Source organism: Doryrhamphus excisus, linkage group LG17 (genome assembly GCF_037039965.1).
Source record: "Doryrhamphus excisus strain RoL-2023G ecotype Guam linkage group LG17, RoL_Dexc_Guam_v1.1, whole genome shotgun sequence".
Lineage (NCBI taxonomy): Eukaryota > Metazoa > Chordata > Actinopteri > Syngnathiformes > Syngnathidae > Doryrhamphus > Doryrhamphus excisus.
In genome coordinates, this window is record NC_136373.1 from 1429723 (window position 1) to 1456082 (window position 26360).

The window sequence follows — 26360 nt, forward strand, 5'->3', positions numbered from 1 at the left end:
TATTACAAAACCTCACCATGCTTTATCTGTTATCTCAACATGCAGATTACAGGTCGGCTTGTATTGCCGTAGAAGGACTGCGTTATTTAGGAATGCTGATAATAGAAGTGGCAGCTATCTTAAAAGTTATTAATAACACAACAAAACGGCGTGCAGCCTTTCAGGCTACCACTCGGACTTCTCTTGATTCCCTTGTTTGGTTCCAAGACTGATCCACAGGTAGGGTTTGCATGAAGAGTAAACTTGCAGAAGTTGGACTGGGTAATGTGGGAAAATGTGTTTTTCTGTAAGAACTGATGGAGTTTATTCGTGTTAAAGGTCATGTCGGACAACGAGGAGGTGGAGTATGAAGAGTAAGAATATTTAGTTTACTGATATACTGCGTAAAATAGCATGCTAGGCTATGTGATGCACATCATAAGTTATGTATTTGTTTTGGTTTTCACAGGGAGGCGGAAGGTAAGTCATCTCTTCATTTTCCTTGTTGCTATGTGAGGCGATACATGACAAGCACCCATTGCTGACGCTTTTGACTGCATCGTAGATTTCGGAGCTGTCATTCTGTTATTGCACATTTCCAGTATATGTGATCTTCCCCTATTGGTGCTACTTTCCCAGTTGCTCTTTCATTAACCACTTCCGGGTGCCGGGTATGATCAAATCCTTCTCATTATGAAAGTGAACCCAGATTTTGAGGGCCAAGTATACACATACAGTCTTTTAACCGCTTGGTGGCGCCAGAGGACTTGAAATGAACTTCATAGCAACCATTGAAAATTAATTGAATGTTGATTTTTGAGCCACATAATGTTTAAAATTTGATTTTTTTTGGGGGGGGTCTCACTGTACCAACTTTGAACAGTACACTAATGTAGCAGTAAATAAGACTTATTGATGAGTCCAAATTTGCAGATGGTAGCTTTTGTTACTTATATAAACTGTTCCTATTTCTGCAGAGGAGGTAGAGGAGGTGCAGGAGGAGGAGGAGGAGGAAGAGGAAGGTACAGTCTGATATATATATACTGTATATATTCTATAAACATACACATTTTATACTATCCCGATAATGCGTGCTTTTTCACTGATATGGGCGGATATAAATATATACGCGCACACATATATACAGATACATATACTGTAAACACTCTATATACACTAAACACTGTAAAATTTCAGTTTTAATTCCTCATTGTGACTTTGTCTTGTGCAAAATTCTGTTAAGAAGATAAAGTCACAGCAGAAGAGGAAGAAGATGAGGAGGTGGAGGAAGAAGCCGGTGAAAATGACAAGGAAGAAGGTATGCAAGTCAAAGACCGACAGAACACAAACGATGACGAATGTGTCTTGTTTTCGTGGGTCAGACACTACTTGGGAAGTTTATCTTGAGTCACACTTCACTTTGGTATGTGACGGACTGCAGCTACTTGCCGAGATATGTTGTGTTCTTACCGTAACATGACGGAACGTCAGCCCGAGGCTAAAGCTAGCTAGCTAGATTTAGCTAGCTAGATTTAGCTAGCTAGCTAGCTAGCTAGCACGAGCTCATCATTCAGGATTAACATGAGCTAGCTTGTAGCACGCTAGTACTTGATTGTTTCAGGCTTCAAGTTATATAACAAGTTCCATTTGGAATCTCCACAATGATAAAATATGAATGTTGAAAGTCCAGTTATTCTATATTGTGATCTAAGGAGGCCCGGGTGTCATCCAGCGGTCACAGATTCCATACTTATGTTGTAATTACAGATAATGATAGCCTCTTCCAGTACTTCTGAAATAGTGGATTGCGTGGGTGAGATGTCTGTGTGGGGGGGGACTTAAAGGGGAACTGCACTTTTTTGGGGGACGAATTTTGCCCATAATTCCTAATCCTGTCATCTAAAATTGGGAATTCCGGCTGCTATTGACGGGCTATCAATGTGACCACCGTGTTGTGCTAGCATTAGCCGTTTAGCATCGAACTACCACAATGATGCACATTATCACTCAAAGTCATCAAATCTTACCTTTACGGGTTCCCACATTGTATCAGCATTTGGGGGCAAGTATAAGTTGAAGGAAAAAGAGAGGGAAATACATCCAAATATATCCAAATACATCCATACATACCTCTGTGTATGGAGAACGTTTGATGGTGCGTTCAATGACCGTCAAAAAAGTAGGACAAATCGCAGCTCACTGAAACATTCAAAAAATGTCATTTCTTATTAATAGTTACAGTAATAAAATAACATTCACTGTAATATTATTAATTTTTGTGTACTTTAATGTGAAATTAGATTGAGTTTGCATTTTTTAATGAATATTTTATGACTATTGCCCTATTACTATCACTACTATTTCATAAAGGAAAGGCGCATTGTGGCAACTTTTTTTTGTTTTGAGGATGGCTCAAAACGCTCTGGTTTGAAAAGGCGTGGTAAAACAGTTCCTTTGTGACATCACAGAGGGACTTGTATATAAACACTTTGCCCTCCCCAAAGCACTGCGCTGCTGTGTACTTGGTTGCAATACCTAACAATACCACCATCAGGCACAAGTGGTTAGAGAATATAGCCGAATAGGTACAGATTCTGGAAGAACTAAAAAGCTTTGTGAGCTGGTTATTGTGTGTAGCTGCTCTGTAGGAGTCCACAATGCACTACAAAGGGCCGGAAAATGAGCACAATAGGTCTCGTTTAAAACCACTCATCAAAACCCCAACAAGCGAATTTGTTACTTGTCTCGCCATTTCCTGTCATTCGGTAATGCTAGCCTGACAAACATTGTGCTATGCTTTCAGATGGCGACGCAGAAGCGGAAGACGGAGAAGGTAACCCTGACAACGCCATCAATGACGTCATGTGTGCGCTCTTTCTACGAAATACATTTTACCATTGCTTACATAATGTAGTCCATAGTCATAGCATGCTAATTTTTGAGTCATTTCCGAGTCTGCACGGTCTTGAATAAATAAATTAATGTCTTCTCTTGTTTCAATGCGCTTCACAACAAAGAGGAAACAAAACCAAAATTCAAGTAAGTACGATCCTTAAAAGGGGACCTATTATGCTAATTTTCCGAGTCGTGGACTCCTATAGAGCAAGCTACACACAATAACCCACACAGAAAATAGTAGATCTTCCAGAATATGCACCTATCCCAGCTGTATTTCGTCATTGCGCTCTTTGTCGGACACACTTTGTCTTTGTCAGAGTAGCTAAGAAGCCGGACGGGAGGGTAAGCATAATAGGTCCCCTTTAATATAGAATTACCCAAACACCACAAGACCAAAGTTCAAGTCTCGTTCTCTTTCAACATCGGGAATGTTTATCCTCCCCCTGCAGGCCATTTATCATGCCCAACCTCATCCCGCCCAAGATTCCAGATGGAGAGAAAGTGGATTTTGATGTGAGTTATGGGACAGGCACCGCCGGAGGGTATCCCTTATCTGTATCTGTACTCGGAGTGGGCGGGGTATAAACCGGAAGTGGGCGTCGTTTCACCAGAAATGTGTGGGGCTTCCATCTGTACTTTACTTTAAGTCTGAAATTGACATGGATTAATCCGAAGTTGCTATGATTTGTTATCATGCTGCTAAACGTGTACCGTGTATATGTGTCAGTGACCTGTAATAATTATTATTTATTATTTTGTAATCAAGTCGTTGATTGGCTAGTATGTCCACAGGGGTGAACACTTTCTTTTCGACTTTGGCAATCTCGTTAGCTTAACTGTCATGAGTGTTTAACGTCCATTGCTATAACGAGCGTCGTCCCTTGTGTAGGACATACATCGCAAACGAATGGAGAAGGACCTGATGGAGCTTCAAATGTTGATCGAGGTTCATTTTGAAAGCCGAAAGAAGGAAGAAGACGAGCTCATACAGCTCAAAGACCGAATAGTAAGCGTCCTAAAACATATGATCTATTTAGGATGCTTGATTTTTGATTTTGTTCTACATTTGCGTACAGGAGAGCCGCCGCTCTGAGCGAGCGGAGCAGCACAGAATCCGCAGCGAACGCGAGAAGGAGCGGCAAAAGCGTGTGGAGGTACAGCTCTGATATCTTCTATGGCTTCTCCAACTAACTAACTCCCGACGTCTCTTGTCCATGTTTGTGCAGGACGAGCGAGCTCGTAAAGAGGAGGAAGAAGCCAAAAAACGAGCGGAGGACGACGCCAAGAAGAAGAAAACACTGACTAGTCTGCACTTTGGGGGTTACATGCAGAAACTGGTGAGGAGATCCGTGGTCCAGGTCAAAGGCGAGCCAGGAACGAGTGTACTTTCCTTCTTCACACAGACGGAGAAGCGTAGCGGCAAGAAGCAGACCGAAAGAGAGAAGAAGAAGAAGATCCTGAGTGAAAGACGGAAATCTCTCGATATTGAAAACTCCAACCAGGAGCAGCTCAAGTATGCGGATAAATATTATTGTAGTATTTGCAGGTTTTCAGAAAATCGTAAAAAAAAAAAAAAAGGTCTTTATTTGTGGCTCCCAGAGCGAAAGCGAAGGAGTTGTGGGAGTGGATGCACCAGTTGGAGGCAGAGAAGTTTGAATTGCTGCACCAGATCAGCAGCCAAAAATATGAGGTGTGTTTTTGACTTATTTAATTTGCATATAAACAGAATATGGCTGCACCAATTAATGACGTCAGTACAATAATTTTGCTTTTGCAACATTGCCGAAAAATTATGTTTATTATTTTATCTACTTTTTTGTTTTATTTAAAATTTTTTGTTTTCAACATGCGTGAAAATTAGCATAACATCTCCCGATTTTTTGTTCATTTGAGCCACTTTTTTCCCCGGAAGGGTCTTTGTATTTCCCATGCATCACTTTCTCGAATATAAGGATTTTTTATTCAGTGTTCCCTCGTTTATCAAGAGTTTAGGTTCCGCAAACTAGCCAGCATAATTTATTTATAATTATTATAAAAGTTTAAAGGCCGCAAAACCTGTTAGCATACACTTTATGCACTCTTCTCAAGCGGGCATTAACAATTTCGGCCATTTTTTATCCCATTTTTCGGGATCTCTGAAGTATATTGTTGCAGTTATCTATGCTCGCAATTTTATAACAAATGTACATATGTAATATTTGCTCCTTGGTGGTTCTTTTAGCGTGTCTTTAAGTCCAGCTATTTGTGCGCTACAAAACAGCAAAACAGGCTTATAAGAAAACCCCATCAAGGAATTGTTTACTGAGGAAACACGGTAGGAGCCAATCACGAGCTGGACGTGAACTCAAGACGAGCTCGTCAACCCACCCGGAAATCGTTCCACAGTTTGACTCACGTTGTCATCTTACAGAGAAAGCTAAACTCATCACACTGCAACTTAACACTCAAAAGGTAGCTAAGAAATATACAACAAGCTCGTCCACCCATCCGGAAATCGTTCAACAGTTTGACTCATGTTGTCATCTTACGGAGAAAGCTAAAATCATCACACTGCAACTTAACACTCAAAAGGTAGCTAAGAAATATACAACGAGCTCGTCAAGCCACCCGGAAATCGTTCAACAGTTTGACTCACGTTGTCATCTTACGGAGAAAGCTAAACTCATCACACTGCAACTTAACACACAAAAGGTAGCTAAGAAATATACAAGACAAGTCCCAAAATGAATTAAAAAAAAAACGGCTTCCCATCATGCATTTCGTCCCAGCAAAGCATGAATTTGGTCGACGTTTTGCAGAGTTGCATGCCGAGTTTAAAGTTCACAGTTCACTGTTTGCTAGCGATCGCACAACATGAGACGCGACAGTGATGCACAAAGGAGATTGATCGACAGTGGACTCCAACCAATCAGGACGCACAACATTGTGCATTCATATGCTGTGAAAAATACAAACTGTTAGCATGTAATGAATATTATGAATGTTAAAGGGGATCGATGATGCTAATTTTTTAGCCCTTTGTTTTGAGTTGTGGACTCTTGTAGAGCAGCTACAGCATCCAGTTTGAAATACCGCTGACAGATTAGAATATTTTTATTTTTCTGGTAGGGAATCAGGAACGCCAACCACCTCTGCCTGATGTTTGCCTGGTTCGGAATTGTAAACAAATGTAGCTTTCCGTAAAACCCAAATAAAATGCTGTAAAATAAAACATCGTAAACAGAGAAACAGACAGCACACGCCCATATAAGGAAGCCAGGCACTCTGTGATGTCACAGAGAGCCAGTGTTAGAAAAAAAAACTATGAAACCGAGCGTTTAGCGCCATCCCAACTTCTTTTAGGGATTACTTCCAAAATGTGGAAAAGTCATTATCTGAACCTTGGGCATCGTTTAACTACATGTTAAGGTTAAAAAAGTGGTAATTGGTCCCCTTTAAAATTTGTATTGGATTTCAAAGAATGATGTATGCAGCTAATTAATTTTTTCTGTATTACAGATTAATGTACTGAGGAACCGCGTAAGTGACCATCAGAAAACGTAAGTAAACACATTTTTTTTGTGTGTGATCAAGTGTCTTCTTAGTTAGACATTAGAAAATAAGTCTTACAAAAGTCCCGCACGGGAAAGTCAAGAAACACATTTCTAATCTGCAATACGACTGTAAAGTTGCACACGAATGCATCACACTGCTGTTACTCTCCGCCCGGGCGAACTGCCTGCAAGGCCGGGTGTGGCGCATCTGTCAAAGAGACACACCTCCAAGCACAGAATGTTTCACACAGTGTGCTTAACTGACTTGTTATTTTTGGACCAGGAGGCGCGATGACGATCGCGTCTCGCAACAATTGGCTGCTCCTTAACGCCGTTTGTTCTTTTAAAAACAGATCCAAGAGGACCAAAAGGGGTCTGAGGAAATAGATGAACAATTTAGCCGTTCCGCACCGAAACCGCAGTTCCAGCTGTTTCTATACTGTATGTGCGTCATGGATCTTTGCTGCATTCATGAACATAAATAAAACCCTTTCAGACCATTTCAAGACTGTGCTTGTTTGATTCCTGATACACTTTGAACAACAAAGCGGGAAAATGACACAGAAGCACATTCAGGCTTCCAGCGAAAAAAAAGGAGGAAACATCTTCTTAATGAGAGACAAGCTCTGACATGACTGTCAAGTTACTCCTCTTTCTAGCACCTCCTCAATTTACGACTGAATTTAGGAATGAAGGAATTTAGGAATTTGGGTTTCAATAACTACTTCCTGTCCATACCTGCAGAAAAGAGATGTAAAAACTGTATAAAGAGTTAAAACTAATATCTACCATGGTGGGAATTTTTTTTATGCATGCTTGTCTCACTTAAATGTTTCAGATCATCATCCATTTATCTATTTTCTATGCCGCTGCCAAGCAGAGAATCGAACCCAGGTCTTCCCGATGTGTGGCCGACATGCTAACAAATGTACATTTCCGTCATGGACAACACAACTGAACAAAAAATGCAGTTGTTAAATGAAACTTTTATTATTAAAGAATAAAAAAAAAAAATTATATATAACATTACTGACATTGAGATCTTATAAACCTTCGGGACTCCAGCAAACCACAGTGAGAGCCATTTTCCACAAATGACAAAAACATTGATGAACCTTCTAAGGGAGTATCCGGCCAAACAAAATTACCCCGAAAACACAACAATAACTCATGATTCAAGAGGTCGCAAAAGACCCCCGCAAGAACTGCGGGCCTCACTTGACTTAGTTAAATTTTGCTGCCAATATTAAGTCTCATGCTATAAACTAAGCTAGGCTGTCTTATATGGGATTATTTCATATATAATTGACAGTGATGTAAAGCAATCAATGTTATGTTTAGTAATATCAATAAACGTCTTTATTGATGTTTCATTTTCCAGCAACTTTCCTTACCACGAATCCTCAAATATCTTCTAAAAATGGAGTGATGAGCAGACAAACTCTGTTACTGCATTTATTTACTACTCAAGACTCAAGTAAACAAAGCAAAAAAAAAAAAAAAAACACACACTCAAATCCAAATAATACACATACACTGCAGGATTATTTATGCTTTTTTTTTTCTTCGACATATGTACCGCAGACATAAATTTATAATCGCTAAAGCTTTTTCAAGCAAGTGGAACGTGAAGGTGTTTATTTTACCCTCCCGTGTTGTTGCAAGGGCGTGGCCTCGACATGCCGATTTCCATCTAAACGATGCATAGGAGGAAGACACAAAGGGTTGAGTTTTCGTACCAAAGTTGCCATTGTGAAGACAGACACACTAGCATTCCGACACATCATACCTGCGGGGGGAAAACGTTGCACCGCTCCTCCCTCACTCATCACTCGATAATCTGCACCGACCTGTATGCCGCTGTGGTGTTGTCGTTAATGAATAATGATTTGCTCATTCCCAACTGTGGATAGAAAGAAGTTAGAGTCAGAACCGACTCACGGTGTCATCTTACAGAGAAAGCTAAAATCATCACACAGCAACTTAACACTCAAAAGGCAGCTAAGAAATATATAAGACAAGTCCCAAAATGAATTAAAAAAAAAACCTTGGTGGTTCTTTCAGCATGTCTTTAAGTCCAGCTACTTGTGCGCTACAAAACTGCAAAACAGGCTTACAGGAAAACGGAAAATGTAGGAAACAGTCGGAGCCAATCCCGACCCGGACTTGAACTCGAGACGAGTTCCTCAACCCACCGGGAATCGTAGGAGTTCATGACTCATAACAGTTTGACTCACTGTATCATCTTACAGAGAAAGCTAAAATCATCACACAGCAACTTAACACTCAAAAGGCAGCTAAGAAATATACAAGACAAGTCCCAAAATGAATTTAAAAAAAAAAACCTTGGTGGTTCTTTCAGCATGTCTTTAAGTCCAGCTACTTGTGCGCTACAAAACTGCAAAACAGGCTTATAGGAAAACGGAAAATGTAGAAAATGGTAGGAGCCAATCCCGACCTGGACTTGAACTCGAGACGAGTTCCTCAACCCGCCGGGAATCGTAGGCGTTCATTACTCATAACAGTTTGACTCACTGTGTCATATTAAAGAAAGCTAAAATCATCACACAGCAACTTAACACTCAAAAGGCAGCTAAGAAATATACAAGACAAGTACCGGGGCCCTGCAATGGGTCATCGGCTGCCTCTTTCCACCAGGGTGAGTCGCTGCCCCCCCCCCCAGCAGCCTGGTATTGTATATTTCTTAGCTACATTTTCTGAGTGTTAAGTCGCTGTGTGATGATTTTAGCGCTCTTGATTGGCTTGAGGATTGGTTCCTGTCAAATAAAGAATAAAGTACTCACAACAGTTTGACTCACGGTGTCATCTTACAGAGAAAGCTAAAATCATCACACTGCAACTTAACACTCAAAAGGCAGCTAAGAAATATACAAGACAAGTACCGGGGCCCTGCAATGGGTCATCGGCTGCCTCTTTCCACCAGGGTGAGTCGCTGTCCCCCCCCAGCAGCCTGGTATTGTATATTTCTTAGCTACATTTTCTGAGTGTTAAGTCGCCGTGTGATGATTTTAGCGCTCTTGATTGGCTTGAGGATTGGTTCCTGTCAAATAAAGAATAAAGTACTCACAACAGTTTGACTCACGGTGTCATCTTACAGAGAAAGCTAAAATCATCACACTGCAACTTAACACTCAAAAGGCAGCTAAGAAATATACAAGACAAGTACCGGGGCCCTGCAATGGGTCATCGGCTGCCTCTTTCCACCAGGGTGAGTCGCTGTCCCCCCCCAGCAGCCTGGTATTGTATATTTCTTAGCTACATTTTCTGAGTGTTAAGTCGCTGTGTGATGATTTTAGCGCTCTTGATTGGCTTGAGGATTGGTTCCTGTCAAATAAAGAATAAAGTACTCACAACAGTTTGACTCACGGTGTCATCTTACAGAGAAAGCTAAAATCATCACACAGCAACTTAACGCTCAAAAGTCAGCTAAGAAATATACAAGACAAGTCCCAAAATGAATTAAAAAAAAACCTTGGTGGTTCTTTCAGAATGTCTTTAAGTCCAGCTATTTGTGCGCTACAAAACAGCAAAACCGAATAAGAAAACCCCATCAAGGAATTGTTTACTGAAGAAAATATAGGAGCCAATCATGAGCTGGACTTGAACCCGAGACGAGCTCGTCAACTCACCGGGAATCGTAGGAGTTCATTACTAATAACAGTTTGACTCACGGTATCATCTTACAGAGAAAGCTAAAATCATCACACTGCAACTTAACACTATAAGCCTGTTTGTTGAGTGTTAAGTCGCTGTGTGATGATTTTAGCACTCTTGATTGGCTTGAGGATTGGTTCCTGTTAAATAAAGAGGACTGGAAACTACAGTCATTATGGAAGATTAAAAATGACATATTAATGACAAAATCCAAGCTTCCATTGTGTTGTTAAATATATAAAAGTGGACAAATGCTATGAAAGCGTTTTGCCAAGAATCCTTATGGACCATGAAGCAACACAAAGTAACCCGAAGTCCCATGTGACTTGACTGGACGGGACTGTGAAACTGTAAAAAAAAAAAAAAAATGCAAACGTGTTGCTGGAACATCCCGTCCATTCCATATGTCACCCTCCCCTCTTTACGTAATAGCCAAGCGGCTACGCTAAGTGCGTCTTCTTGACAGCTACTGCAGAACGCCAGCGTCAAAAGCATCCTGAACCTTATTAAAAGTCTCACATTTTGCACTCCCCGCCACAAGAGACGGCGAGCGCCGAGAGAACCAGTCTGCCGGGATTCCAGCGAGACTGTTTTTGTATTCCCTGAACGGCTCGGGTGGGGCTTGACAGGGAAAGTGACAGCGCTGCCTGAATAATAATGCACACAAACACACACACGCCCGTCCGTGTTTCGCTTGCTTGTGGAAGGACACGTGCAAAAAAAAAATTTTTTTGTGAAGTATTAAACATGCAAGTACAGTAAAGTCTCGTTATATCGATATCGGTTAAAACGAATTACTACTTATTACGATACTATTTTCATTTCCCGGCAAATTTCTAGTCTTTTATGATATAATTAGTTCCGTTAGTACGATACTCGGTTATTATGATAATCCGGTTACTATGATGCCCTTTTCATCTCCCGCCAGCCAATTTGGTCTGCTTATATCGATACAAAAGCAGCTTAAATCAATCTTTGCTTAAGGATTTCAATACCAAAAAAGAACACGGCGAACGGCTGCTTCCAGTCAACTTTATTTTTCACACTTCCACCACCAGAGTGCAGCACACACAGCGGAAAACCCCCGTCCCTCGCGCCTACCCCTCCGGGTGGCAACACCTTCCCTATCGATAGTTCCGGGGTGAATTATGTCCCGGTAACCGGTAATCACTACAGCGTAAGTTTATTTTTATTTACTGTAGTACAAAATGTATTGTAGTACAAAAGCATGCTAGATACGCAATCCATGAACTCAAGGAGAAAATTACATGCCGCCCACTTTTAATGCAGTTCGGCGCAGGATCGGATATATGGATAGTCCGGTTATATCGGTATTTTTTCCGACTCCCGAGAATATCGATATAACGAGACTTTACTGTAGTACTATGTTGTTTTTATGATTACCTTTTTCAAAATGTTTTGCAAGTTTTTGTCATTCCATAGATGGTACAAAAAGACGGAGGCTGCTTTGCTGGCTTTGGGGAGAGACCTGTGACAGAAGAGAAAAAAAATATGTAAAAATATACATTATATTTTTTTAAATTTAGTACAAAAAATGCTTCATATCGTTCAATACCGTCTCAGTTGAGTAAACTCCAGTTATGATTTGAATGAGCATATTAATAACTCACGCATTCTCGCTAATGTCCGCCACCGATGTCACCAAACTGCTATCCATAAACTTCTTGCCGCCCTCGGGGTCGGCCAACACCAGATTCCGCACCGTGTTGCATGCCGTCGCGACAGTTTCATCTGAGTTCCCCAACTCCCGGGGCCCGGCAGCGAGGATGCCGGTGAGTTCTGGCAGAACCTGCTTTGCTGCAGAAAATGCACAGGATGCGCTTACAACCGCTGCATGGAGATGAGAAGAACCGTGTGAAGATTGGACTGCAGATGTGATGCGTCTCACCCATGGAGGCGTTCACGTTGGCGCCCCGACACATGTTACCCAGCAGGGACACGGCGGCCTTCTGCAGGCTCTGGTTAGGTGACTTTAACAGAGGGGTGATGTATGACAGAGCATCCAACTTCTGGACCAGGATCTGACTGATGGCACCGGATCCCTGGAACACGGGAGCCACGTTTTTAGACGTGCATCCACATCGAGAATCAGTTGAATAGTTCCTACTGGACATTGATCCCCGTCACTCACTAGTTCAAAACTGCAAAACAGGCTTATAGGAAAACGTGAACTCAAGACAAGCTCGTCAACCCACCGGAAATCGTCGGAGTTCCTTACTCATAACAATTTGAAAGAGCGCTAAAATCATCACACTGCAACTTAACACTCAAAAGCCAGCTAAGAAATATACAACACAAGTACCGGGGCCCTGCAATGGGTCATCAGCTGCCTCTTTCCAACAAGGGGAGTCTCTGTCCCCCCCCATGCAGCCTGTTACTGTATATTTCTTAGCTACATTTTCCGAGTGTTAAGTTGCTGTGTGATGATTTTAGCGCTCTTGATTGGCTTGAGGATTGGTTCCTGTCAAATAAAAAACACTGGAAACACCAGTAATTTGATTGACGTTATTTTTAAAACTGATTCTACACATTGACATTGATCCCCATCACTCACTAGTTTTAAAACCGCAAAACAGGCTTATAGGAAAACCCCAAGAAATGGTTTACTTTACTTCAGAACTGCAACTAATCGTTTAATCATCAAGACCTGGACATTAACTCAAGACAAGCTCGTCAACCCACCGGAAATGGTAGGAGTTCATTACTCATAACAGTTTGACTCGCGGTGTCATTTTACAGAGAAAGCTAAAATCATCATACTGCAACTTAACACTCAAAAGGCAGCTAAGAAATATACAAGACAAGTACCGGGGCCTCTTTCCACCAGGGGGAATCTCTGCCCCCCCCCCCATGCAGCCTGGTATTGTATATTTCTTAGCTACATTTTGTGTTAAGTTGCTGTGTGAGGATTTTAGCGCTCTTATTGTGCAATGACAATAAAGAAAGTCCATGTCTATGTCTTGATCTCTTAAACTGATTCTATACATCGACACCGATCCCCATCACTCACTAGTTCTTTGCTGGCAGTCAGGTTCTGCAGGGCGCCACAGCACGCCTCCAAGGTGCCATCTTTCTGGGACAGGTTGAGCAGAGACAAGTAGGTCTGCATGGCTTTGGGATGGCACAACCACTTGGCGCCTTTTGGGTCATCGTTTTCAAGCATTCCTCGAACGGCGTCGAATGAAAACTGAAGAGGAGGAGGAAGAAGTCAGCGGGAAAGTCGGAAGAACAACAAGGGATGTAGGATTTAGCACATTTACCTGCTTTTGAACCTTATTGCTTTTGGGACTGAAACACCCGACTGTAGGGCTTTTCCTGCCAGATTGGCTCTCTGTCGAAGGGATGAAGTTGGCAAAGCATTTGGGCGACTCCGTCTCCAGCTGGTAGGTCAAATTATGGAGGACACATGCGCAGTTCTCCACTGACTAGGAGAGAAAAATACAGCAACTGTAGCCGTTAGCGTATTCATTAGCGATGTACTGGCGACAAAACCAGATCGACCAGATTCAAGATTGGCAGAAACCAACAATAGCCACGTTTACATGGACCCAAATATTCCGATTCCATTTGGGTTATTTGGTCAAACGGAAAGAATCTAACCTTTGTATACACCTCATTCCGAAAAAAAAGTGCCAATCCGAAAAACTATTTATTAGTAGCAACTGTGGTAATCACACTCTCGTCCGCCATCTTTGATGAATCACATGATGTTGTTTACGTTTTACTGCGCATGCCCAATTGACTATTCCGTTTGATTATAGCCGTGCATGTAAAACAGGAGATTGGAATATTCCTTTTTCCATGTATACCATTGTTTTCTGGTACGTCATTCGGAAAGAGGAAAATCTCATGTAAACATGGCTAATTATGGATTCACGGATTCAGTGAAAACTCAACGCAGGACTAAATCTGTGTTACCTTATCATCGGGATTGTCCTCCGTCACGCAGGTCTGCAGATACGACATCAGGGAGTCGATAAGACCACGACAGTCTCTCATGGCCGTCCTCTCTCTCAGCTGGGCACAGCTCAGGTTCCTGCGCAAATTTGAACGGAAGTGGTTCCCGATCACGGATCACAATGTCAGATTTGAAAAGCCGGTACTTCGGTACGAGGTACATTATTTAAAAAACAAAAACAAAAAAAAAAACCTTAAACTGTATTATGGAAAGCAGGAAGTGAACAAATGTAACAGTTAGTGACTGTAAAAGTACCAGATGGAGGGGTAGGATTTAATAAGCTTTGCTTCTTCCTACTCCTTTTTGTGGAACTGGGAACTGATTATGGGATGCACTCAATTGTAATCTGATCTATAAAATAAATAAATAAATAATAAAAATAAAAAAAACAAAATGAAATTATATTAGGAAAGCAGGAAGTGAACAAATGTAACAGTAACTGTAGTTACTGATCTAATCTGATGCATGTTCAAATGAAATATTTTTTTAATAAAAAATAAATTCTAATTTTTTTATTATATTAGGAAAGCAGGAAGTGAACAAATGTAACAGTGACTGTAGTTACTGATCTAATCTGATGCATGTTCAAATGAAATATTTTTTTAATAAAATGTTTTTAAAAAGTTAAAAAAAAAAATCAAATTTTTTTATTATATTAGGAAAGCAGGAAGTGAACAAATGTAACAGTAACTGTAGTTACAGATCTAATCTGATGCATGTTCAAATGAAATTATTTTTTTTTAATAAAAATAAAATAAAAATAAAATAAAAAAAATTTAAACTATATTAGGAAAGCAGGAAGTGAACAAATGTAACCAGATGGAGGGGTAGGATTTAATAAGCTTTGCTTCTTCCTACTCCTTTTGGACATGTGGAACTGGGAACTGATTATGGGAGGCACTCAATTGTAATCTGATGCATGTTCAAATGAAATAAAACCATTACCATTACCATTACCATTACCAAATGGAGGCTGTGTGCCGTAAGGACTTTTTAAAAGTACTGAGTGTGTACCGATTCCCCAACATCGTTATTCACTGAATTGAATGAAGTATCCGTGTTATTCCGTTCCGTGAGACTGGATCCCTGAAGCGGTCTTACCGCAGGCACCCTGTGGTGTTGTAGAAGACCTCGGGGTGAATGTTGTTGGTGGCGCTGTCATCTGACCAGCAGGTGAACGGCACCACCACATTCTCCGTCAATGCGGGCAACGCCGTGGCGATAAGTTCTCCCTTCAGTTCGTCGGCAGAAGAAAGGTTCCAGAGCAGGCCTGTCGAAAACGACGACGACCATGAAAGTTTCGCTCAGTGATGCGGTTTTTTTACAGTTTTTCAGATGGTCTACCTGTGATTTGTTTCTGTGTCTCGGAGCAATCCGTCTCCTTTAGTAACTGCAGGGCTTTGGCGATGCCGCCGCAGTGTTGAACCTGCAGCTTATTGCTCTGGTTTTTGAACACCAGGTTCCTTAAAGCCCCGGCGGCGGCCTGACTCACAGCCGGGTTGGGGCTACGCAGAAGAGTCACCAGATTGGGGATGCCTCCGAGTTGCAAAACCTGATATACAAACACATGAGTTGGACTACAAATTCAGAGATATGGTCAACACTTAAATATACTACGTGATGATTGGACGACAGTTTATTATCACAATTATTATTAATAATAATGATAAAATCATAATTTTCACATTCCACTGAGGAAAAGACAGGAAGCAGAACTGGAAGTAGCAGAGAAGCGGATGCTGAGGTTCTCAATGGGAGTGACCAGGATGGATAGGATCGGGAAGGAGTACATCATAGGAACATTACATGTTATAGGCCTTGGAGATAAAGTCCGAGAGGCCAGACTGAGATGGTGGGGACATGTCCAGAGGAACTGCTAGGTAGGAGGCGTAGAAGAAGAAGAAGAAGAAGATGTAGCGAAGGAGGACATGAGGGTAGTTGGTGTGAGAGAGACAGATGTAGAAGATTGAGGAGATTAATTTTGTCTTCTTTGACTAAACGAACAACATTCTGACCTCTTGCTTAGCACGATCTTCTTTAAAGGTGTTATGCTGGATGATGGTGGCACCACACAGCTGGAACTTCTCCTCAGGGTGAGACAGGAACTCCACAGCTTCCTTAATGGTCAGATCGGATACGCCTGGTGCAATGTTGGCACTAGCGACAACACATGAAGGTGAAAACGACGTCTTTTCATAAAACCTTGAAGAGTAATGAAACAAACTCACGCTGATTTCTGCTCCACCTTGGACATTTTGATTGTCTGCGACTGGGAAGGTTGTCCTATAATCCGTTGTTGGCCGGTAGCCGTTTGGAAGCCATTGTTAATAGAATAAGTGCTGTGTCTCTTCACCTGATTCTGGACAGTCTGACCTTTGGTTCTCTAAATAAAACACAATTAAATATGACAAAAACATAGAAGTGCTTGCAGGAACATGTCACACATCAGAAAAAAGTTGATCACCATGATGACTCCTGGAGCCAGAGCAGGATCGCTGCGACTGGGTTTCAGCTCAGCGGGACCTTGAGGCCAATTGGAAGCGTTGATTTGTTGCTCCCATGCACCCGAGGAGCTGAAATGTCTTCTTCCCAAGCTTTTGGAGGACAGAGATCGGGTCTTTTGGGCGTACAGCTATTCAATGAAAACAAAGATTTCATTTCAATTAGTCTACCATATCTTACTTATTGTGTGGAAATATGGGATAATAACTATAAAAAGCAATCTTCACTCGCTATAATGTACTGCAAAAAAGGCCAGTAAGGATAATTCATAATGCCGCCTACAGAGAACATACTAACTCCTTATTTCTAAAATCACAAATACTTCAACTTGCTGATATAGTTCATCTTCAAACAGCTAAAATAATAATACATAAGGCTAAAAATAACCAATTACCTAAAAATGTCATCCAATACTTCTCTACAAGAGAGGAGAAATATGATCTCAGGGAAGAAGTACATTTGAAACACTTCTATGCTAGGACTACGTTAGCATAGCATTTCAGTATGTGGAATCAAACTATGGAATGGATTGAGTAAGGGAATCAAACAATGCACAACGATGAGCCAATTCAAGAAACAATACAAGCAGTTGATGTTTGCTAAATACAAGGATGAAGAGTCTTGAACCAGTCATGATGTGCTATATATATCACTATATTGACACGCACTATGGTACCCATTATGGCATTGTAAAGAAATTAAAATAAAATAAAATTAATCAAAATTTTTTTTTAATGTTTTAAAATTATATTAGGAAAGCAGGAAGTGAACAAATGTAACAGTTAGTGATTGTAAAAGTACCAGATGGAGGGGTAGGATTTAATAAGCTTTGCTTCTTCCTACTCCTTTTGGACATGTGGAACTGGGAACTGATTATGGGATGCACTCAATTGGAATCTGATCCATACCAAAATAAAATTAAAAAAATCATAAAAAAAAAAAAAATTAAATTATATTAGGAAAGCAGGAGGTGAACAAATGTAACCGTTACTGATTGTAAAAGTACCAGATGGAGGGGTATTATTTAATAAGCTTTGCTTCTTCCTACTCCTTTTGGACATGTGGAACTGGGAACTGATTATGGGATGCACTCAATTGTAATCTGATCCATACCAAAATAAAATAAAAAAATAAAATAAAAAATAAAAAAAAATAAAACAAAAAATAATAATAAAAAATAATTATATTAGGAAAGCAGGAGGTGAACAAATGTAACAGTTAGTGATTGTAAAAGTACCAGATGGAGGGGTAGGATTTAATAAGCTTTGCTTCTTCCTACTCCTTTTGGACATGTGGAACTGGGAACTGATTATGGGATGCACTCAATTGTAATCTGATCCATACCAAAATAAAATAAAAAAATAAAATAAAAAATAAAAAAAAATAAAACAAAAAATAATAATAAAAAATAATTATATTAGGAAAGCAGGAGGTGAACAAATGTAACAGTTACTGATTGTAAAAGTACCAGATGTACCAGAACTGGGAACTGATTATGGGATGCACTCAATTGTAATCTGATGCATGTTCAAATGAAATAAAACCATTACCATTACCATTACCATTACCATTACCATTACCCGCCTTCGCTTTCCTTCCTGTTTGAGTTTATGTTGAGAGCAGCAGAACGAACCAAACAGTCACACACACCAGGAGGTAACATGATACCCTTGGAACTGGAGACTCACAGCAGTAGCACTTTCTCACAGAGGAGCATTGTCTGCACGGTGGCGGCACCACACCAGCTCAACCTGTACATTCCGTCCCCCTAAACACGACTAAACACTAAGAACTAAGGAACTAGTCTCCGGTCATTATTACATCATTTATTACATCATTCCGTGGTTTATTTTGTCTGACTGATTTTGTAATTTGTCAAAACGTCATTTATCGGTTTCACAGAAATGACTCTCCTCCCTGCTTCGACCAAACGAGTTGCTCAGCTTCCAGATGTGTCAACAGCGTCAGCGAGCTCTTCAAATACGACGAGTGGGAGGATCGCTCAACAAGCCAACTGATAAGCGCTGACAGAGTGTTTACTTTCAAAGTGCGGCGTGCAAAAAATTGGACGGGGGGGGGGGGGGTAGGGTGTTTCCGTACGGGACAGTAGGTCTCATCAATGTGCCGGCTCGCTCCACCTCGATGTTGACATCCTACCTCGATTTCAGATCACCATTTGCAATAAAAGTAAATGTTGTAATTATGAGATTAGATTCAGCTCCAGATGCATATGACAATAAAAGATGATGGATTGATGTTATAGATGTTTCACTTTTGCTCTGCAGCACACAAGTATGATGCGTTCAAGGACTGACAAAGTGCAACGGCATAAACCAAAAAAACGCGACTTTAGAGTGGGGGGGGGGGGTCACGAATCCTGAACTACAAGAATGCAAAATCCACTATATTTGGGTGAATGAGATGTGTTTTCTTCACAAAAAATTGCAGATTTTTCAGGAAAAAAAAACAAAAATGTGAACTTTTTGGTCGAAGATGTTCAAATATAAAGATGAAGACAAAATATAAAGAGACAAAATAAAGCAAATGTAATAATCATATCATCATAAACCACGCAAACTCGTAGCATTACAAAAAACTGAAATACAGATAAGTTAAGAAACGCAACCACCAAGCAAGTCATGACAGATATTAAAAGGGCGTGATGAGAAAAACCGTAACCGCACTCCCTTCAATCGCCTCAACTCGTTGTCAGCAAGTCAAATAATATACCGTATTTACACTTCTGACTAAGTCGCATTTCAGGTTAAATCCCGAGTTGACCTCACGCTGACCTGAGGTGATTAATGATTGGTTATGAAACATTAAAAGACAGCATTAAAGATTGAGTATGCTAACAGAAACGATGCACAGATTGTTGCAGAGGCGACCTGTCACTGCCTTTTATTTTCATTTTTCATAAGAAAGCCACCTTTCAATGGAAGGATTGCATTCAATTGTGCAGATATTAAATAGGGAATTGGCTCGACTGATCTCTGCCTAATGCATTACAAATACATGCGCTTGCAAGCAGTGGTCTCAAACCTGTGGCCTGCGGGTGATTTGCCTTATACACCAGTACCAGTACCACAAATCAGGGTTTCCATTACAGTCACCGATTTAAAAATCACGGTTACAGCCAAGTACTGAATTAATCAATGATTAACTCATCCGCAGAGTGGTCAACTGATGGCCCAGCAACACATGAAACCTCCTTTTACATCGAAGTCGGACTTTTGGAATGAATAGCTGCAGAAAGCATTGAGAGTCTTCAACAAGAGAAACAATTACCGCTTTGTTGTAGCCTGCCGACTTGGTAGACTGGCTGCGACCGAATGTACCATTGACTTTGGGGGGTAGGAACTGGAACGTTGAGAACTCGCCCAGTGGAGTCAAAGACGGCAAAGTGGGACCTGTGGAAAGAGTTGACTTATGAGAGTAGAAACAGAATCAAACATTTTTTAATGTCTATTAAGCTCATTATGACCATTTGTGTTGAGTTAAGGACTCCTATAGAGCAGTTACACACAATAATCCACATGTAAACTTTGTAGATCTTCCAGAATCTGCACCTATTTCCTTGGATTAGTGTGCTTTGTTTGTCTAAACCAGGGGTCTCAAATTCAATTTACTTGGGGGGCCACTGGAGCTAGGGTCTGGGTGAGACTGGGCCGCATCAGGTTTTCCAAAAAAAAAAAAAAAAAATTTATTAAAAACAGAAAAATATGTGTTCCGATTTTCTACAATAAAAGCTCTGATAAAATATTCCACTGTTCTCAAATATCTTAATTTTTATTTTTCTGCACAAAATAAGATGAAAAAAAATAAACAAATCAAGAATAAAGAAAATCAATCAGTAATAAATAAATATAATAATAATAATAATAATAAAACGGCAAATAATAAAAACTTAAGAAACCACATATAATTGGTGGGTAGACAAATGATTTTTTTCAGATTATTAGAGCCCTGTAGACATGACAAAACACGACTATAGTCACATTTATACTCTTTTTATTTACAACATATTGCGCAACTGCAGGGTCTTGAGACACATGCTAACTTGCAAACTAGAGAGCTAGCCACCTAAACGGTAGCCTGCAAGTTATTTCCTTTAAACTTAAATAGCCAAAAACTTACCACTTCCACATGGATAGGGAGGATAACTATTAACAGTTATTTAACCTTTAACATGAACATGAATCAAACGTAATATTTTTTTCTGGGTACATGATACCATGTAGCATCCAGCCCGCGGGCCGCGTGTTTGAGACCCCTGGTCTAAACGGTTTGAGAACCATTGCCTTAGTGTATGGGTGTGAGACAGACATGACATTATGTCTTTTTGAGTCTATTGAGCATGAACGTGTTTGAGCACATTTATTCGTCATGCGTGATTCATAAACGAATTGGTAAGAATCGCTACGTATCGAGACCGGCTGCATCATTAAAGGATTGTGCTTGTCACAATGATGGCAAAGATGTTTGTAACACGGTGCATTCAAGTACCTGTTCTACAGACAGTAGACACATAATTACTGTACCCCCCCCACACACACACACACTTACATCATGTTGTTATCTACTCGGGTTACCAATTTATCTATGCCAAAAATTCCAACCATCCAAGGATGGGCATCTTCCAAAAAAATCTTATCATGTGCACAAGACTTTTCACACCCAATAAAAAAAGAAAAGAAAAATATTTGTGGGTGGGTGTGTACATGTACAGGGGGGCTACATTCCTCTCTGGAGGGTGCAAAACAGCCCTGACAGGGAAAGTTGAACACAGAATCCTTGCGTGGACGCAATCATGGATCACATATAAACAATGGCGCAGCGTAAAAAGCGTTTCTGTTGCGCAGTGCATGGATAAATACACAAGATCAACCGGAGCAACAGCTTAATAAACATCACAGATACACTAATAAGCATGCAGGGTTGTTATGTGTGACAATAAAGTTGTTGCGTACTTGTAGGAGTGCCGTTCTTGCCGTGTTTAGACTTGCTCCTCTTGATGGTTTGCACTTGATCCAGCACCCGGTGCGCCCCTGTGTGCAGCCTGGCGTCGGAGGGCACGGCCAGGGAGGTGTCCTCCACTCTGCCCACCGCCGTGGCCGAACGCAGCGGCTCCGCAGCGATCATCTTGTTGTTGCTGTTGGAGTTCGACCAGGACCGGACCGTCCAAGAGTAGCTGCCTTCAGCCCGAAGAAACGCGCTTCGACTGGGACAGACTTGCACAGAAAGTCAGGAAGACATCAGTGGGAGGTTGGGCTGGGCGCTCCACCCGGAGCCCCGCCCGCAGTGGAAGGGGGGGGGGGGCAGGGGGGGCGGACTGTTCTCAAGCAGGTGCAGATTAACTGCAAATATTTTAGTGTAATAAACTGCCCCGCCTACCTTATTGTTAAATTCATACTTTATTACTTTTTTTAAAGGCTCTTATAATGGATCTAATTTGGTGCAAGTGTACCTAATGATGTGTATTTTACTGTCAAATTAATGCATTACTGTATTGGAGGTGTACTGTAATGACATACTAAGCCTGTAATTGGACACAAAAACTCTTTGCAAAGACAAATAGTAATAAATAAAATATGCTTCCTGAGTGTATATTCATATTTTTGTTGTAGTTTTGCATCAAATCATTTACTACAAAGACATTTCCCCGACTTATTATAGATAAAAACTAATTTCCAGCTGCGATTAAATGTGATTAATTCTGAGTTAACTATGAACAAATTATTGCGATTAAATAATTTAATCAAAAAGCTGGACACAGAATCCTTGTGTAGACGCAATCATGGATCACATATAAACAGTGGCGCAGCGTAAACAGTGTTTCCAACTGTGATTAATTCTGAGTTAACTATAAACATTCATTCATTCATTTTCCACCGCTTTTTCCTCACGAGGGTCGCGGGGGGTGCCCTATCCCAGCTGTCTTCGGGCGAGAGGCGGGGTACACCCTGGACTGGTCGCCAGCCAATCACAGGGCATAACTATAAACAAATTATTGCGATTAAATAATTTAATTGACAGGGAAAGCTGGACACAGAATCCTTGTGTAGACGCAATCATGGATCACATATAAACAGTGGTGCAGCGTAAACAGTGTTTCCAACTGTGATTAATTTTGAGTTAACTGTAAACAAATTATTGCGATTAAATAATTTAATCGATCGACAGTCCTGACAGGTAAAGCTGGACACTGAATCCTTGTGTAGACGCAGTCATGGATCACATATAAACAATGGCGAAGCGTAAACAGTGTTTTCAACTGTGATTCATTCTGAGTTAACTATGTACACATTATTGCGATTAAATAATTTAATCGATTGACAGCCCTGACAGGGAAAGCTGGACACAGAATCCTTGTGTAGGTGCAATCATGGATCACAAATAAACAATGGCGCAGCGTAAACAGTGTTTCCAACTGTGATTAATTCTGAGTTAACTATGTACACATTATTGCGATTAAATAATTTAATCGATTGACAGCCCTGACAGGTAAAGCTGGACACAGAATCCTTGTGTAGACGCAGTCATGGATCACATATAAACAATGGCGCAGCGTAAACAGTGTTTTCAACTGTGATTCATTCTGAGTTAACTATGTACACATTATTGCGATTAAATAATTTAATCGATCGACAGTCCTGACAGGGAAAGCTGGACACAGAATCCTTGTGTAGACGCAGTCATGGATCACATATAAACAGTGGCGCAGCGTAAACAGAGTTTCCAACTGTGATTAATTTTGAGTTAACTATGTACATATTATTGCAATTAAATAATTTAATCATTGGTTTATTATCCAAATGTGTGACCTCTAAAAAGGACTGTACTGTATAAGGCAGTGCTTCTCGATTATTTTCTGTCCCCCAGACAAAGAAATAATTTTTTTGCCCCCCCGATTTTAATATTTATTTGCATACAAGCATATTCAAGACTAAAATTGCTACCAACATGTTGGAAGGTCTGCATTAAAATGAAGTTTCAGATAATGAAGGTTTGCGCATTTGGAAGTGAGCCGTGAAAGAAGTTTGGGATGGCTGAAAAGGCTCGGTTTGAAAAGGCGTGGTAAAACTTTTCCTTTGTGATGTCACAGAGGGGCGGCCTTTCCAACGTTACCTGGTCGTGTGGAAGAGTCAGAAGGCTAAGCAGTCATGGAGCAAAAGCGCTTGTCTATGTAGCATAATAGCATACAGGAAGCGGAGTTGCTAATAGCGGGTAGTCCCGCAAAACATTACATGTTACCGATGCTGTAGGAAACCTAATGCTAAAATGCTAAAGCTACTTACCATTGACCGACGTCTTGAAGTAACCTCTTTTCTTGAGAAACTTCTGTCCAGTCTCTACTTCCGGATATCGGATTCGGTATCCAACACATACGGCTGTATGTTAAAAGCAAACATTTTAACAAGATACATCGCCGTTTATTATCAACTCCGATGCCGTTAGCGGCACAGACCGCAAGGCTTTCTATGCAGTGTGACCAACCACAACAGAGTGGGCGTACCTGGAGGAATACATTAAAACAGAGAATTTTGCAAGTCACAGAAATTATCGTTAAACTTATTGACTCCATATCATTGTGGAAAAACTGAACGTCTGTATAATAATATGACTGTATCAAAAGTACTGTACTTCCAAATAAAGCCTCTTCAGGGCAGCCAGGCTGTAGGAACGAGTGAGTGGCGAGTGGAGTGGAGTTTTGCAAACAAACTTGTTGTTAAACCACTTAAAACGCTTTTCCAGTTCAAGTCATTAGGGTTTTTAGAGGGCCATAAATATACTTAAATGTACTTTAAAGTGCCTGCGAGGGGTGAAATGACAACATTCTGAGTGGATGTTAAGAGTTGTTAAAGGCTGCCTACCTTAATGGATGTCTTCCATTGTTTACCACTTAGTAGTAGGTGATTCCGGCCCTTGTATTTTCTTATAAATGCAGAATTGGGCTGTAGGAATGTTGTCAGGAGCCACAGGTGGGCGGTGCCTGTTGGCATAAACGTCCATTCTTAGGATGTACGATTATAGGATGCATTTTTCCACCCTTCGGACACTGATGCTGACATTCTGTTGGCTGTCAGGTATTGGTAATGTTGGGGTACAAAGTGTCAAATTCTCTCGCCGTCCTCGTCCGACAGGTTTTCTACATACAAGTCCTGCGGTGTTCAGATGTCATCGTTTTGCCTAAAGGTCGTTTTTCCTCAAACTTGCTTGTCCATACTTGTAAAGTCATTTTTTGTGCCTGGAAAACTCTTGTACAAAGATATGAGTTGTCTTTGGTTTAGAAGCTTGTTTTTGTGTCATTCTAGCAAAGTAAAATCCATAGTTTTATTCTTGAAGTGCATTTTTGTAAATCTAAGTATGTGATGACACGGCATACAGAATCAGATCAATCTTTTTTGGATCATGAAACAGAGTTATTTTTCCACGATTTGGCGGATCATTCACAAGAGCCCGCGGATATTTGACCCTAAAACCGAACGTTTTCAAAACTTCAGGCCAAAGTGCGGATTCGGAGAAAAATCTGATAATGGGTTTGGGTATGGACACCAATAACCGAAGTTTTACGTTCCCCAATGTCCCTACCGCAACGCCACACATGTGACCCAAGTTTATATCAGAAACAACATGGATGCCCTCAGAACTGTCTCGGTTGTAGCTATTTTTTTGGTTAATTTGCAAGCCCAAATATTGCTTGACTTTAAAGAGCAGAGCCGAAAAATTACTTTGAGGTTGGTTCATCTTCGCTCAAATAATTCAATTTTTTTGGATCATGAAACAAAGTTATTTTTCCACGATTTGGCCGATCATCCACACAAGCCCGCGGATATTTAACCCTAAAACCGAACGTTTTCAAAACTTCAAAGTGTAGATTTGGAGAAAAATCTGATGATGGGTTTGGACGGCAATAACCAAAGTTTTACGTTTCCCAATGTCCCTACCGCAATGCCACACATGTGACCTAAGTTTATATCAGAAACAACATTGATGCCCTCAGAACTTTCTCGGTTGTAGTCATTTTTTTAAATTTGCAAGCCCAAATATTGCTTGACTTTAAAGAGCAGAGCCGAAAAATTACTTTGAGGTTGGTTCATCTTCGCTCAAATAATTCCATTTTTTGGATCATGAAACAGAGTTATTTTTCCACGAATTGGCCGATCATGCACACGAGCCTGCAGATATAAACCGAACGTTTTCAAGACTTCAAAGTGCGGATTTGGAGAAAAATCTTTTGGAGAAAAAGTTTTACGTTTCCCAACGTCACTACCACAACGTCACACATGACCTGTGTTTATATCAGAAACAACATGGATGCCCTCAGAACCGAGTTGGTTGTAGCTATTTTTCCATACTTTTTTTGCTTGCTTTTATTTGCAAGCCCAAATATTGCTTGACTTTAAAGAGCAGAGCTGAAAAATTACTTTGAGGTTGGTTCATCTTCGCTCAAATAATTCCACGTCCAAGGTGTCCTACACGTAGCTCCGCATTCATTGAGTAGTGGAAATGTGGACGTTTTTTTGCAGGACTACTTATGTTTAAAAAAAACTCAGGTAAACCCAACAATTGCGATAGAAAAAAGGTTGCTAGCAACTCCAGACATCATTGAGCTTATAATTTGCACCCTGTATGCACACTCTATAATGCTACACAGACAACCACTAACCCAAAATAAGACTTTATTTTGCTGTTTTTTTCAGCAGTCATGGTTGCCCCGGTCGCCACATTGGGCAAGTCAACTCTAGGTATCAGTTCATATGTCAGCAACGTGGCGGATTAACCACCAGACA

At 40.7% G+C, this 26360-nt stretch overlaps 2 protein-coding genes across 6 annotated transcripts; one reads left to right on the forward strand and one right to left on the reverse strand.

Annotated features, from left to right (window-relative positions):
- Positions 1-942: 942 nt before the first annotated feature.
- tnnt2a (troponin T type 2a (cardiac)) lies at positions 943-6910 on the forward strand. Of its 5 annotated transcripts, XM_078797904.1 has the most exons (12): positions 961-1001; positions 1223-1297; positions 2783-2812; positions 2997-3018; positions 3324-3390; positions 3767-3883; positions 3954-4031; positions 4104-4214; positions 4281-4390; positions 4477-4567; positions 6376-6416; positions 6764-6910. In XM_078797904.1, exons 5-12 carry the CDS (start codon positions 3337-3339, stop codon positions 6795-6797), a joined length of 636 nt encoding a protein of 211 aa, XP_078654030.1. In that variant the 5' UTR covers positions 961-1001; positions 1223-1297; positions 2783-2812; positions 2997-3018; positions 3324-3336; the 3' UTR covers positions 6798-6910. The 5 variants fall into 5 exon arrangements, with proteins under 5 accessions (XP_057939764.2, XP_078654030.1, XP_057939759.2 ...); XM_058083776.2 differs by lacking the exon at positions 961-1001 and having other exon boundaries at positions 1226-1297; positions 3327-3390; XM_058083781.2 differs by lacking the exons at positions 2997-3018; positions 3324-3390 and having other exon boundaries at positions 943-1001.
- A 466-nt stretch (positions 6911-7376) lies between these two features.
- pkp1a (plakophilin 1a) lies at positions 7377-21810 on the reverse strand. Its single transcript, XM_078798084.1, has 15 exons — positions 21537-21810; positions 19855-19976; positions 16529-16696; positions 16293-16447; positions 16080-16221; positions 15409-15616; positions 15166-15334; positions 14025-14142; positions 13367-13531; positions 13117-13293; positions 11995-12148; positions 11717-11903; positions 11490-11574; positions 8200-8313; positions 7377-8103 (listed from the first exon to the last, which is right to left on the reverse strand). Exons 1-14 carry the CDS (start codon positions 21706-21708, stop codon positions 8239-8241), a joined length of 2097 nt encoding a protein of 698 aa, XP_078654210.1. The 5' UTR covers positions 21709-21810; the 3' UTR covers positions 7377-8103; positions 8200-8238.
- Positions 21811-26360: the final 4550 nt, after the last annotated feature.

Excerpts from the sequence above, each read along its gene's own strand:
- tnnt2a (XM_058083775.2), top strand. The coding sequence starts at position 1,331 with ATGACGAATGTGTCTTGTTTTCGTGGGTCAGACACTACTTGGGAAGTT. Across the intron at positions 3,884-3,953 it reads TACAGCTCAAAGACCGAATA|GAGAGCCGCCGCTCTGAGCG; the intron begins GTAAGCGTCCTA and ends ATTTGCGTACAG. Across the intron at positions 6,417-6,763 it reads GTAAGTGACCATCAGAAAAC|ATCCAAGAGGACCAAAAGGG; the intron begins GTAAGTAAACAC and ends TTTTAAAAACAG.
- pkp1a (XM_078798084.1), bottom strand. The coding sequence starts at position 21,708 with ATGATCGCTGCGGAGCCGCTGCGTTCGGCCACGGCGGTGGGCAGAGTG. Across the intron at positions 16,448-16,528 it reads TGGCTCCAGGAGTCATCATG|AGAACCAAAGGTCAGACTGT; the intron begins GTGATCAACTTT and ends TGTTTTATTTAG. Across the intron at positions 13,532-14,024 it reads AGGACAATCCCGATGATAAG|TCAGTGGAGAACTGCGCATG; the intron begins GTAACACAGATT and ends TTTCTCTCCTAG.